This window comes from Sylvia atricapilla, chromosome Z, assembly GCF_009819655.1.
Source record: "Sylvia atricapilla isolate bSylAtr1 chromosome Z, bSylAtr1.pri, whole genome shotgun sequence".
In the NCBI taxonomy this organism is placed as follows: Eukaryota; Metazoa; Chordata; class Aves; order Passeriformes; family Sylviidae; genus Sylvia; species Sylvia atricapilla.
Genome location: NC_089174.1, coordinates 9,469,615 through 9,482,700, shown reverse-complemented (window position 1 = coordinate 9,482,700; position 13,086 = coordinate 9,469,615). Strand labels below are relative to the sequence as shown.

At 38.8% G+C, this 13,086-nt stretch overlaps 1 protein-coding gene across 10 annotated transcripts in view; it reads left to right on the top strand.

Annotated features, from left to right (window-relative positions):
- Window positions 1-10,567, top strand: part of KLHL13 (kelch like family member 13) — an 80,553-nt gene extending 69,986 nt beyond the window's left edge. For all 10 annotated transcript variants that reach the window (XM_066339239.1, XM_066339241.1, XM_066339240.1 and 7 more), the window contains 2 exons: window positions 2,341-2,454; window positions 4,041-10,567. In XM_066339239.1, coding sequence (XP_066195336.1) covers window positions 2,341-2,454; window positions 4,041-4,528 — 602 coding nt within the window. In that variant the 3' untranslated portion in view covers window positions 4,529-10,567. The remainder of the gene's footprint in view (window positions 1-2,340; window positions 2,455-4,040) is intronic.
- The last annotated feature ends 2,519 nt before the right edge of the window (window positions 10,568-13,086 follow it).

The window sequence follows — 13,086 nt, the reverse complement described above, 5'->3', positions numbered from 1 at the left end:
ATTTCTGCATGTCTTTGCTTCTGATTGTTAAATAGAGCAGAGCAGAAAGGAGCTTTCCTTTTAAAAAAAGAATATTGGAATGGATGATTATATTTCCAAGAGTGACCATGGGTTTATTTGGGGATTGGGCAAAAACTGTGTGTGATGTCAAGGTGGCATTGCACAGAAACACAAGTCACAGATTTAAGTGTCATTTGTGGAATCAGTTCTTTGTGCCTATACCTTTCTGGGGGCAAGACTGTGTCTCCAGCATTCACTCGATTTATGGCTAAGTCCTTGATGGGACACAGAAGTCCTGCAGCATAACAAATGGAAAAGAATACTATTTTTTTTTAAGAGGAGATTTCTCTCTTATTAAGAAAACCCAAACAACCAAGGCAAATCTCTTAGAGTAGATTTGGAAACTTGCCCTTATATTGGGCTGATTTTAAAACCAAAAATTGCAGACACATGTGACTTCAGTTACTTTGTATTGGTTTGTTATTTTTTTTGTCCCTCTTACACATCCTGGAGAGCAGAACTGGGAGTCCTTGTGCGATGCACTCTTACAGAATCAGATCGGCTTCAAGATTTCATTACTATTTTGAAACAGTTTCAAGAGTATGAAATTAATAATTTTATACATACAAATCAACATATACAATTTGTTTAAAAAAAGGGAAGAAATTTAGTGTGTTTTGCCTTATATAATGAACTTAATGTTCTGGACTGGCACTTTTCTGCATTTCATAAATTTGAAGTTCAGCTCTAGGATGGGGAAAAGCTGAAGCAAGTCCAGTGTGCTGTAACAATTTAAAAATTCTTAAATGCAAAATAGATTTTTTTCCTTCACTTCTAGCCTTAGATCATGCTGAACTGGCAGTCAAACAATCTTTCTGACATTGGAACTGGAAGCTTCTATTTTCAGTGAGTGTACTTGAGACACTAATTTCATGGAATTATGTATTATCATCCCATTTTGCAACAATAAGGAGATTATGCAGAAACTAAAAGAGAATTCAGAAGGTCACTCTAATGTTCTCTATATTAATTTTTTCATGACTAGGGAATTTTTTTTTTTGTAGTCTGAGACCATATCTATACTCTTCTAAAATGATCCAGAAAATCTTTTTGAAATAGCTTTGGAGTTAGGGTGAGGTGCCTTATATTCACTATGTAAGTGTTAGTGCCTGATGTTCTTTACTGGCCTGCTCTATAATTCTGTAATTAGACTTAAACTAACACTAACTAGATTCTACCTTTATAATGGCAAGTTTCTCAGATTCTAAGGGTATTTTCTCTCTCAGTTGATGTGTAATCCTGCACTCTTAAGTCACCATCACTGATTCCATAGAGCTGACTCAGGTTTTCTACCCTTGATTCAATAAAAACCTTGTTTTAGAGCAAGTAAAATGTGACTTTTAAAGACCGACTTGATTTTTCTATGTATAGTTCATAAACATCCAACAGAGATTAAGCAATCTTTAAATATTTTAAATTATATTTGATTTGTCTTTAAGATAGCTTAATTATTGACAATTGCTCTGTGCATCATAAAGTCACTATATTTATGGGGTTTTTGAGGATTTTGGTCCCTCTAATCATCCTGTAGTATTCAAGCTGCCAATATCTAGAGCTCGCTCCATTATTGAATCTGCCTTCTATTTGTATTCCCTGTGCTTGTTGCATGCCCTTTTCCTGCAACCTGCATGTCTCCGATGTTCCATGGAAGGGAGGTTTCCTTCTCAGAAATCCATTCTCACTGACTTCTGGGTGCTGGGTTTCTTCTTAACTTGGCACTGTCCTCTGTGATTTGATCTGATAAAAGCCTTGATCATTTTAACACTCCAACTCGCAGGGAAGACTGCACAAATGGAGCTGTACATCAACACAGCCACTGCTTATCTTCTTTCCAGATTCAGAGCTGTTTCGTCTTTTTTTTTTTTTAAACCTTAGCTTTTGTAAACTGATGTAGTGACTTGCATATGCTGTGCTGTATGTTGCTCGGTAAATCCTTAGTAAAACCCTGCAATGCAATAGAAAATTAGTCAGCAAGGGACAGAGTGTTCTCTCAGCAAGTTTACTTATGGTACAACCCAGCTGGACAGAATCCTGTGCAACCTGTTCTTGGTGACCCTGCTTTAGCAGAGGAGTTGGACAAGATGATGTCCAGAGGCCCTTTCCAACCTCATCTGTTCTGTGTTTCTGTGATAGTGCTCAATAATTCCCTTGAGACTCCCTCAGCTGAACAGTGTTACTTGTTGGCACTTCCTCTGTGAATGTTTCTGCCACCGCACTAAGCTCAGCACCAAATGGCCGTGCTGGTTTCAACACTTCTCTGCTCTCATTTGTCTCCAACAGCCACTGTGGAATGTTACAACCCCAGAATGAACGAGTGGAGCTACGTGGCGAAAATGAATGAACCGCACTATGGCCATGCTGGAACCGTGTATGGGGGATTAATGTATATTTCAGGTAATTGTGCCTGTGATATCATCTCTGGGAAACAATTACTTGTCTAACTTTTTCTGTTTCAGCAGCAGACAGTACAAATTAGCCTGTGGTTGCAGTAGGATTGCCATGGTATCAGTAGTGATACAGTTTTACATGAAGCCAGTCAAACCGCACACACACTGCAGGCTCTGACAAAATTACTGTAGATAATATTATGCTTAGTAATTGAATAGCTCCAAATTCCAAAGCAGTTACTCACTTTACCAATCAGAATAAAGTATTTATATATGTGTAGCCACATATATAAATTTATATTGCAATATAATTAAATATAAAATTGTTATAATATATAATTATAATTGTGTTTAACTACTATATAATTATAACATGTATTATGATATGATATAATATACCAATATAATTAAGCACACCCACCCTATAAACTTTGGAACACATTGGAAATGTTGTTATTTTAAAGAACAACATTTACCTTCATTAAGGTAATGGAAAGGGCTAAGTTCCCATGTTAATCATATTGTATAAGTGATATCTGTACTTTCACAGTTTTTTTTTATTTGGAATATTCTTGGCCCTGTATGTCACTGAGGTTGTAGTTTCATTACATTATTTTTCCAAATGGGTTATCTGAAAATCTCCTATTAGCTTAATTTTTAAAGAAGATTCAATCTGTCTGTCAGTGACCATTGCAGAGATCGCAGGACTATATTCTCCTACTGAAATTTTAAAGGATATCACCTTAGGAACTAAGCTGAAATTTAGGGCAGGAGGTGGGACAAAGTTGCTTGGCTGACAAGAACTGGAGGGGAGATCTGCTGGAGCAGCTTGATTTAGGGGCCCTTGTGCCAGTAGACCAGGAGAAATTTGCTTTAGAATTTACTGTAAGGTACAGGTGCTTATTTTACTGTGAGCAAGTCCATTGAGCTCCTAATTGCTCTGCTGTTGTCAGTTGTGTTTTGTCCATTTTGTTTGTTTTACTGCAGGTGGCAGATGCATATGCTGTCTGCTGTGGTTTTTTTCATGTAGATCCCACAGATTTTTCTTTTCCTTTTGTTCTGAAGCCTCTCCAAATGCTTTTTCAGGGAGCTATGGAGAAGGTAAATGTAAAGGGAACCATAGGTAACTATTAACTGAAGAATATTTGAAATCTGTCCTCTCTATTCACTTGAAGTTGATGAAAAAATTTTCTGATGAAAATTCTACTCTATGATACTTAAAACACAGTGGCATAGTATCAGAATTTGAAAGGGAAATGGATTCTTGATGGTGAGAAACAAAAATAGCAAACTGAATAAATGTAAGCAAAGAAATAATTTTCTAAAATAGAAGCATAGGTAACAGATCTTTTTGTTCTTTTGATCTGCCAGTATCAATTGTGTAATAAATTGCAATGTGAGACATGGCTTCTGTCCATATTCACATTGAAAGGAGCAAATGTCACTGGAAAAGAAGTATTTCTGTGATAGTAATCTAAACTAGAATGAAGAAGGAATTTTAAGGAAGATGGAATTCTTTTAGTAAAATGTATTTTTTGTTGTTTAATGTTTATTAGGGTTATAACTACTCTAACGTGTGTCTTGTTTCTTTAGGGGGAATTACCCATGATACTTTCCAAAAGGAACTCATGTGTTTTGACCCTGACACAGACAAATGGACTCAGAAAGCTCCGATGACGACAGTCAGAGGTCTGCATTGCATGTGTACTGTAGGAGACAAGCTGTATGTTATTGGTGGAAATCACTTTAGAGGAACAAGTGATTATGATGATGTTCTGAGCTGTGAATATTACTCGCCAACTCTAGACCAGTGGACTCCAATTGCCGCCATGTTACGTGGGCAAAGTGATGTTGGGGTTGCTGTCTTTGAAAATAAAATCTATGTTGTTGGAGGATATTCTTGGAATAACCGGTGCATGGTGGAAATAGTTCAGAAGTATGATCCAGAAAAAGATGAGTGGCATAAAGTATTTGACCTTCCAGAATCCCTTGGTGGCATTCGAGCCTGCACTCTCACTGTTTTCCCTCCAGAGGACAATACAGGGTCACCGTCTAGAGAGTCTCCTCTTTCAGCACCTTAGAACCCTCCCTTGACTCACCATGTCGTAGTAACACTTCTGCACTGCATCATGGGGTATATTATTTTTCTTCAGTAGTTTCTGTTAGGCTTAGCCTACAGCATTTCATACAATTACTGGAAAAAAGAAAAGACTTTGACATTATTTGAGCTGTTTCTTTAGCCTAGAATGTCTCTCAAGTGGTTAACAATTAAAGATATACTTGCCCGAGCCAAATGTTTAACAAATGAGGGGGTATTGTCTATAAAATGTCTGAACTAGGTATGTTATTAATGTTGTATGTTGGGTTGTGAGGTACCTTTTAGCTTACATTTGGGAGCCCAGTGAGTCAAATTTGTTTTGAACACATCACTAAATTTCATGTCAAAATCCTTTTTCCTTTCATTTTTGACTGCAGATTACAAGGGTAGGTAGACCACATCAATGTGAACTGCCTGAAGGTTGCCAAGCAGCCTGAGCTACCTCCCTCTTTACACAGAGTATTTTTGACATATCTGTTTACCCACCTGACTTTGTGGGTGCTTTCAGAGCATATGAAATTTCTTAGGCAGAGGGAAGTAATAAAATAATTTTAAAATATTAGCACTGTACAGGAGCGGACCTTGTAGAGACAGGAGTTTTTTATAACATATATGGAGTGTTTTTCCTGAGTCAGTTGAATGATGCCTCAAGCAAAACATCCTGAACATGTTTGTGTTTTTTAATTTGTTTTGCTTTTTATTTTTTTAGGAATTGGCTTCCGCTTGCATGGAAGCACACACTATTAACAAACGGGAACTCAGTGCAGTTGTGTATTCTGTTGTATGGCTGTACTGAATATGGGTAGTTAAGGGCTAGAAACCGTAACTTAAGCCACTGAATTTGACCAAATGGTTCCATCCGATCAAATTTAGTCTACCTTTTCTCCTTTGCTGTTGAGATGACTTACACAATGTGTCCTCTGTTTAGTCTCAGTTAATGAGGTTATTTAGCACAAAGTGCAGCTTCAGTGAGAGAGCTGCTTTTGCTCAGTGAACCTGGACTACCACGTTTTACCCTCTTTTGTTCAATAAAACTTTCAACTGCAGTCACCCAGTCTAAGCTACCTCATTAATGTATTTGGTTTTCTTCCTCTGCCTCACTGTCTCCAGGATACGTATTACGTATATCCGTGTGGGTAGATGAATTTGCTAGGAAACCAATGCAGAAGTGATCATGAATGGGTATTTTTGACCTACTTTTAAGAAACTATTTTGGTCTGATGTGTTCATTTTATTGTTATGGACTGATGAAAAAACAGTCTTAATGTTTTTTTTTTCTTTCTTGGAGAACTGCTTATATGTACAGCCATGCAAATTCACAAGAACCTTTACCTGTCAAAATACAGCGCTGTGCTGACAAACTGCAGCTCTGATTATGCCACTGTGCTTGTTCTGAACTTCCCATCATGTTACAAGTCATTTTGCTAATGAACACAGTCACAAGGGCATCCTCTGGGGATAACTTTTTAAACCAGCTTATTGTGTTACCTATTAATAATAACCAAGTAAAGCTTAATAGACTTTTGTTAGGCGTTTGCTATTTGTATTTTGTCCCTGCTTGATGCATCAAGCAGCAGGATTACTGTGGAGTCAGTTTTGGAAGTACTGATATTTATTCTTTGTGTAGTTTACTAGTAATGGTCACTACCAAAATCTACAAATAAGCTGCAAGTTTCATAATTGTTTCAGTTAAAATCAAAAGCAATTCTTCCTCTTAAAAAATTGAAGTCTCAATTCCATGTGGCTGTGAAAGGTTGTTGGATATGGAATAGTGGCACCAGTGGATACTCCTGGAAATTGGCCAGTGAAGAAAAATTGAGTCATCACCCTAAGAATACTCTTCTTATGCTGTGCAAAGCACTGGATAGAAAAATGTTGCTCTGTCTTTTAAGGATTTGTCAGTCATTTAAGTGTCACATGCTACTGAATTTTTTTCCAGCTCAAGAAACCATATTTTAGACCCTGCTAGAGTTTAAATCCCCTGAAATCCATATTCAGTGTCTCTTTTAATAATTAAACTGAAAAGTACTTGAAGGAGTTGCAATACTTTTAGGATAATGTAAATATATCCTACTCTTTGTATGCTGGGGATAAGGGACACTGTGTTTAAAAGTGAGTGTCTTCACTGCTATTCACTGTTTAGAAGAAGCTTAACAAATGGGTTCTGATCATTCTGAGGTGGTTTAAAGCCAGGATGTCAGTTTTGTGTCTGAGCCTTGAATAGCCAAGGAGCTGGTTTATAGCCACAATGTTGAGGTGGGTGGGTTTTTTTTTTTAATTGTTTTTTTTTTTTAGTAACTCATTATCTGTTCTACTTAAAGTGGAAGAATTATTTTTGAACATTTTGTCATCAAGGGATTAAATGTAGTGTTTCAATCAAATTAATCTTTGGGGTGTTTTTTTTTGGTTTTTTTTTTTTTTTTTTAAATCTCCCTCTGGATTAAAGTATTTATAATGACATTAGATAACATTTACTCACTAGTGTTGAAAAGCAAACATCAAGGACTTGCCCCAAACTGCAAGCTAGTTTTTCCTGTAATGTAGTATAAAATTGATGTCAGTGCATCTTTCTTAACCATAGCATAGGAACCCCTTTCCATCTCTGAATCCACAGCTGTAGATATGCACATGAATACAGCAAATACCTATCTCCATTTCCAGTCAGGCTGCCTTTTCATAAATCTAGGATTGTCTCGTATTGCAATTGTAGTACCTAAATCAGAAAAGCATCTGGATAAAAAACAATTTTAGCTATTTGACTTGGATGAAATTAGAACTACATGGTGTGCCAGCTGGGAGAGCCACAGGAGCTGTCTGCCCTCTCCCAGTAATGCAGGACACACACTGCAAAATTAATTCAGATTTTGCTTTTTTGGTGCCCAATTAGTAGCAAATGCCAAAAGTGCTTGCTTCCATATGCAATTTGCCCAAAGGCTCATCTGATATCCCTGCAAAACCCAGCACTCTGACTCCAAACATCCAAGATGGCATTTCCCTTGGTCTGTGTTTTGAGATAGGACAAGGACAATGGAAAGATGATCTGGAAAAGTCCAGGTTATGTAAAGTTTCTTTTCCCTGTTAACATCAGATAGTTTATCATCTGCATATATCCATTTTTCTGTGATTCCCCTCCCCTTAGAAAGATGTAAAGTCCAAGAACCTGGTCCAGGGAAACCATGAATTCCTGCCAGGATCCAGCCAGTCTTGTGGTTTCTTGGGATAATGGAGTTGTGCTGAAGGGATGAACACTGGCACAGCAGATCATGGCTGACAGCCTGGCTGTGGCTCTACAGGCCCCTTGAGTGGGAGAATCACTTTACCTGTTCTCAGGACAAAAGTGAGTTGTTTTCTTATAAGCGATGCTATTTTTAAGTTGTCCATTCTGTTTCTGAGGGGTGAGATCTCTAAGGAGTAGCATTTTAGTAATAGTCAGAAGCACAAACCACTAGTCTGGTCCTGTAGTGAAATAATGATTAATCATGGATTAGGGCAGTTCGCATGCAGATAAATAAAGTTTTCCCTAAAGGCTTACAGTCTTAATCTGATGGACTGGTTAGACATCAAAATATAATTTGATACCACAGCAACAAGTGCAGTACCAATATCTGGAGCAGTTTCTAACCAAAGAGTTGGGGATAATCTGATCAGAAAAGATCATAGCACTTTTCTTTGCAAAGTTCATTCTGCCTACCAGAATTGTTGTTTCTTCTTAATCCACCCTCTAGCTGGTGATCACCTTGCCTTTACACTGCTGTCTGAATCTGATGGTCACTCTTTTTTTTAATCCTTTGGTTTTGTAGCTGACATCTCTGTTACTTCTGCTCCTGATCAGAACAGATAAAGCTGAGGTTTTTTTTTTTTTAGTGGCACTGTCCTTACATCAAGAGAGAAAATAGCCCATTGTTGATAAGTGCATTTATTATTCAGCTTGTGCACTCTTGGAAATATATAAGCAGTTTTAAACTAGTGAAAAGCATGTCCATGTTGCAGGAGTAATGTGTGTCCTGTTTCCTCCTGGCTTGCACCTTACCTGGTGTGTGGAGGGTTGTGTGCAGTGGTTACCCAGAGATCTGAAGGGAGAGTCAAGCTTTCATGTGGCACTTTATGCTTTCGATGCTCTGTGAAAGTGTTCTTTTCTTGCACACCATATGTAGCTTATTTGGTTTTTTTTTCTTTTTTATTCTAGTTTAAATGTGAATAGTGATTCTGTGAGTGCAAATGTGGTTAGAAAAAATAGTCTTAAAGGGCAGAGTTATACTTTGCTTGATTGATGCAGTTTTTAGTCCCGTGAGTATTGCAGAACCTATTCAGCTGTGAAAAGGTGATTGCAGTTTGAGAGCAAGCTAGGAAATCTAGATGGCTTTCCTGCCTGTCATCAGTTCACATATTCTTGTTGCCAGTCTTTTAGAGGTCATTAAGTGAACTTCTTTTCTCAGTCCATGGGCTCCATGTCTTGATGTCCAGCTCTGTTGGACTGCAGATTACCCACTCTGGGAAAATGTGGGGGGATGTGTTTTCATAACAAGTCTTACTGAAACAACATGACTTGTTTTTTTCAGGAATTCCACCATCAGTGACACACAGGAGTCCTCCAGGGTTCTTTAATGACCTGGTGATTTGTATAGATGATGTAGTCCAGATAACCTGGGAGTGGTGCTACAGGAGGAGCCATAAGTGGCTGACATTCCTGAGGGGATAGTCTCCTACTGTGTGTATTGGCTCATGTGCTGGTTTTTTTCCCCATCTCTTATTTATTGCTGCTGTTTGGGTTTTTAACTTTTTATTCATGAAATGAGTAATTCCTCTCTGAGTCTGCAGTGGGAGCAGAAGGTTCAGGTGGCTCTTTTAGAGCTTCATGCTGTCAGGCTATCCACATGGTTAATTAAACCCTTTCTGTTTGAAGCTCTGTCTCCTAAGTGTTTAGGAGAAATCGTTCTGCAATGTGAGATCTCAGATGAAAATGTGTTTGGGACTGGGACATAAATGCATGTTGTTTTAGAATCTTTTTGTCATGGCTTAGAGGTTAGTTTGGACTTTGAGCTCTCACAGAATGAATAGGGAGTGATATATATATATATATATATATATATAAATTTTTTTAAATAACTTATAATTGGCTTAAGTGAGTCAAAGCTCAGTTGTTTGTACCTGCTTGCACTCTTGGCTGGCCTGTTTCCATATTCTCCTTTAGACCACAGCAATCTGGGCCTTCTGGCATCTGTTTCCTTGTGTAAGAGCACCTCCTGTCTTCCCTGCTGCCTGTAGATTGAGTTCCAAAATAAATTTGAGCTTGGATTCTTACATCTAAAGTACCAGTGGAGCTAAAGACCATTTGGAGCTATGGACTGAGGGCTATGGCTTTTTAATTCCCACCAGCCCCTCACTGCTTTTCAAGATGTTCCCAAACCCAGCCAAAATCTGTGTGCAGGAGGCAAATCTCTCAGACTGAAAATTTTAGTAACCTGGGGATCTAAAGACCACCAGAGTGTCTTTGTCCCCTTTATAAGGAGAGTTGTGCACACTGAGTGCTCTGGAAGGGGGCAGACACAGGAACCCCTTGGGTAACCATACTTTTTGTTGGCCTTTGATTCTGCTCTTTCTTCTGTGCCCAGATGGAGATCATGGGAGGGAAGGTCGGGGTTGGGTCACCACTTTCCAGCTCTCAGTAGAGATCATGTTTGTTTATTCTCATCTGTCTGCACAACAGTGCAGGAAAAAGAACTGTAGGAACATTTCAGATTTTAAACATTGTTTCACAGAGCAGTATTGATTAATAAAGAAAAAATTAATCTGTTCTAACCTGTGTTACTCATAACCAGGATTGTTCCAAAATACTTGGCTTCTGTTGAATTAACAACTTTGCCTTGACCTCCCTTGTTCAACGTTACTGTAAAAAAAAAAAAAAAATGCTTGGTTTCTTTCCATTTGTTTTTCATTGCTTGTAACCTTTCCTTAGAAATGTGGAAATAATTTTCCTTTACATGTTTTATGCACCGAAATAAACACACCACTGATCACCTGAGTCCCTTCCCCATGTTTCTTACTCAGTGCCTGCCAGTGTATCTTTCCATATTTTTACCCAAATGTTTGACAGCTGTCAACAAATAACCATCACAGTCATAAAATTCCTTCTGATGGGTTTAGCTGGGGTAAAGAGGGGTCATCTCTTTTCTTAAACAGTTCTAGAGAAAAAATTGCTTTGAAGAACACGCCTGCCCTGTTTGATACATTTAAATGCAGATTAATCTGACCTATGGTTAACTTCAGATTTGGATATTTGACTCTTTCAGATACGTAATTGCAACGGGTGCCTACAGTAGCTGTTTATAGAGTGTGTATTCCCTGCTGGTATGTGGGCGAGGCACTGGGTGCTGAGGTTTCCTCGGCCCCTGCCTGCGAAGCTCCCTTCCTACCCAGGAAGACTCATTGGGAATGTTGTTCTTCCATCTTCAGGGAACAACCCTGTGCGACTGAAGAACCTCAACCAGGGTCAAGAGCAGTGAACTTGGAAGGAAAATCAAAGCAGCTTCCTAATTGCCGTTAAAGCACAGCCCAAGTTTCCAAAAAGGGAAGAGAGAGCTGCTGTCCCTTAGGCGTGTTTTGTCAGGAGCTGAGGATATTAGCATTGAAAGGATTGTTGCTGTAAATAAAGACAATAAAATAAATCCCTACGTCTGTCCCCAGAACAGAGAGAGATTGCTTCTTCTGATATACCATGCTATTAATATTTGACTTTGTGTGTATATGGGATGTCTCAAGTGCTCATATCACATAAGTGATGCCCTAGTTCCCATAAGTCAGTGTTTTCTACCTAGTCAATTCTGAATAATGTTTTAAAATTATGTAGAATATTAGAGGATACACTTTCCTGGTTTTCTTTCCTAAGCCTTTTAAAAAGAGATTTTATGTATCTAGTTATTTCAGCATTACTGCATTTAGTCAAACCCAGGAAACATGAAATGTCATGTTTTGGTTCATCATTCAGATATGTTTGGAGTTTCTGCTTCCCCTTTTCACTTTACAAAGTTTAAGCAGGGAATGTTTCTTCTCGTGGCAAGAAGAAACAAAGAAAAGGAAACATCAGATACAACTGAATGATAGTGTCTGCTTTCAGCAGCCATTTGGGACAATTTTATGATTTACAATCCTGTCAAATTTATCTTGTGTAATAACCCAGGAGGTTTCCATTTGGCCTGCAGTGACACAGTGCTGGGAAAGGAAAAACCAAACATCTTTGCATTATTCCCTGCTCTGTGGCTTTTGTTTCACACCATGGAATAACAATGTGTACTCTCCTGCACCAAGGCACCACAGCCCCAAATCCTATCCCTGCTCCTTTTGGGGGTTTGCATCCAGTCCCCATGGTGCCAGAGCTGCCCAGAGCCAGGGGCCATCTCTGCCCCAGCTGGGCTTCAGCCCTTGGCTCTGAGGGGCTTAAGGGATGAACTGTGACTTTGGGAATGCAGGTGCTGCTGTGCCTCTTTGTGCAGGGACCAGCATGGATCCACTGTGGACAGCAGAGTCATAAAAATACCTTCATTTGGCTGCATGGAGGAAGGATTTTCTCTTTTATCTTTGATTGTTCATCAGAATACTTTCAACCTCGGCTCTCCAAAGCACAGGACAAATTTGAGCTGCAATCATTGCACGTAGAGGTCGCTAAGAGCATGTCTGAGTGATCTCATCTAGTTTTAGTGTTCATCAGCCACTGATTTTGGAGAGAGTGGGGATTTCTCTTCCCCCACCCCCAGTTTTCCGCCAAATATTTGGCAGAAATATTTCTAAATATTTCTCAGACATTTTGTGAGTCTGATTCCAGGCAGGCTGGGCCATGCAGAGGTTTAAGTAGTTAGGGACATGACTGAGACCTCTCCATGTCACCAAGCATGTGCCCCGTACTTAGGGATGCTGATGAGAAAAAAACTGTGGCCTTGTTTGCTCTCCCTATCCTTACTTCCTCCCAAAGAAAGCCCACCCTCATTGTAAAACCAGCATTTTCATTAGACCAGGCATCAGACTGGGAGTTTTAAAAGATTACTCACATTTTTCATCTCACTTCATCATTTTTGCTGTCTTTTTGAAATTAAGATGAATTATTTTTTCTTAACATTGTGTGGCATGAAGGACCAAGGCCATTCAATAAACAGATGCAGCTTGGAACTTAGGGTTACAGCAGAAACTACACTTCTTAAAGAATCACATTTCATTTTCCTCTTCCATATTTATACTCTTATAAATGTGGACTTTCTGGAATTTAGATAGCTTGATAGAGATGACACGTGCCATATCGTCTTTAGGACGAATTCCAGCTTCATTAACAGTTCACTGACTGAAAGGAATAGCAGTTAGTCTTTCGTGTAGTCTAAAATCAGCTTGTCAATTAGCAAACAAACTAAAAATTACTGGAGTTTCTTTTTACAGAAGCCTCTGCTCTGAGCCTTCTCCCTACACCCCACGTAGAGCTGATTTTGCAGCATCAAAACATTACATCCTGTTACTGACCTATTGTTACTGCTTTGCCACTGGAAATGGGTCAAGATT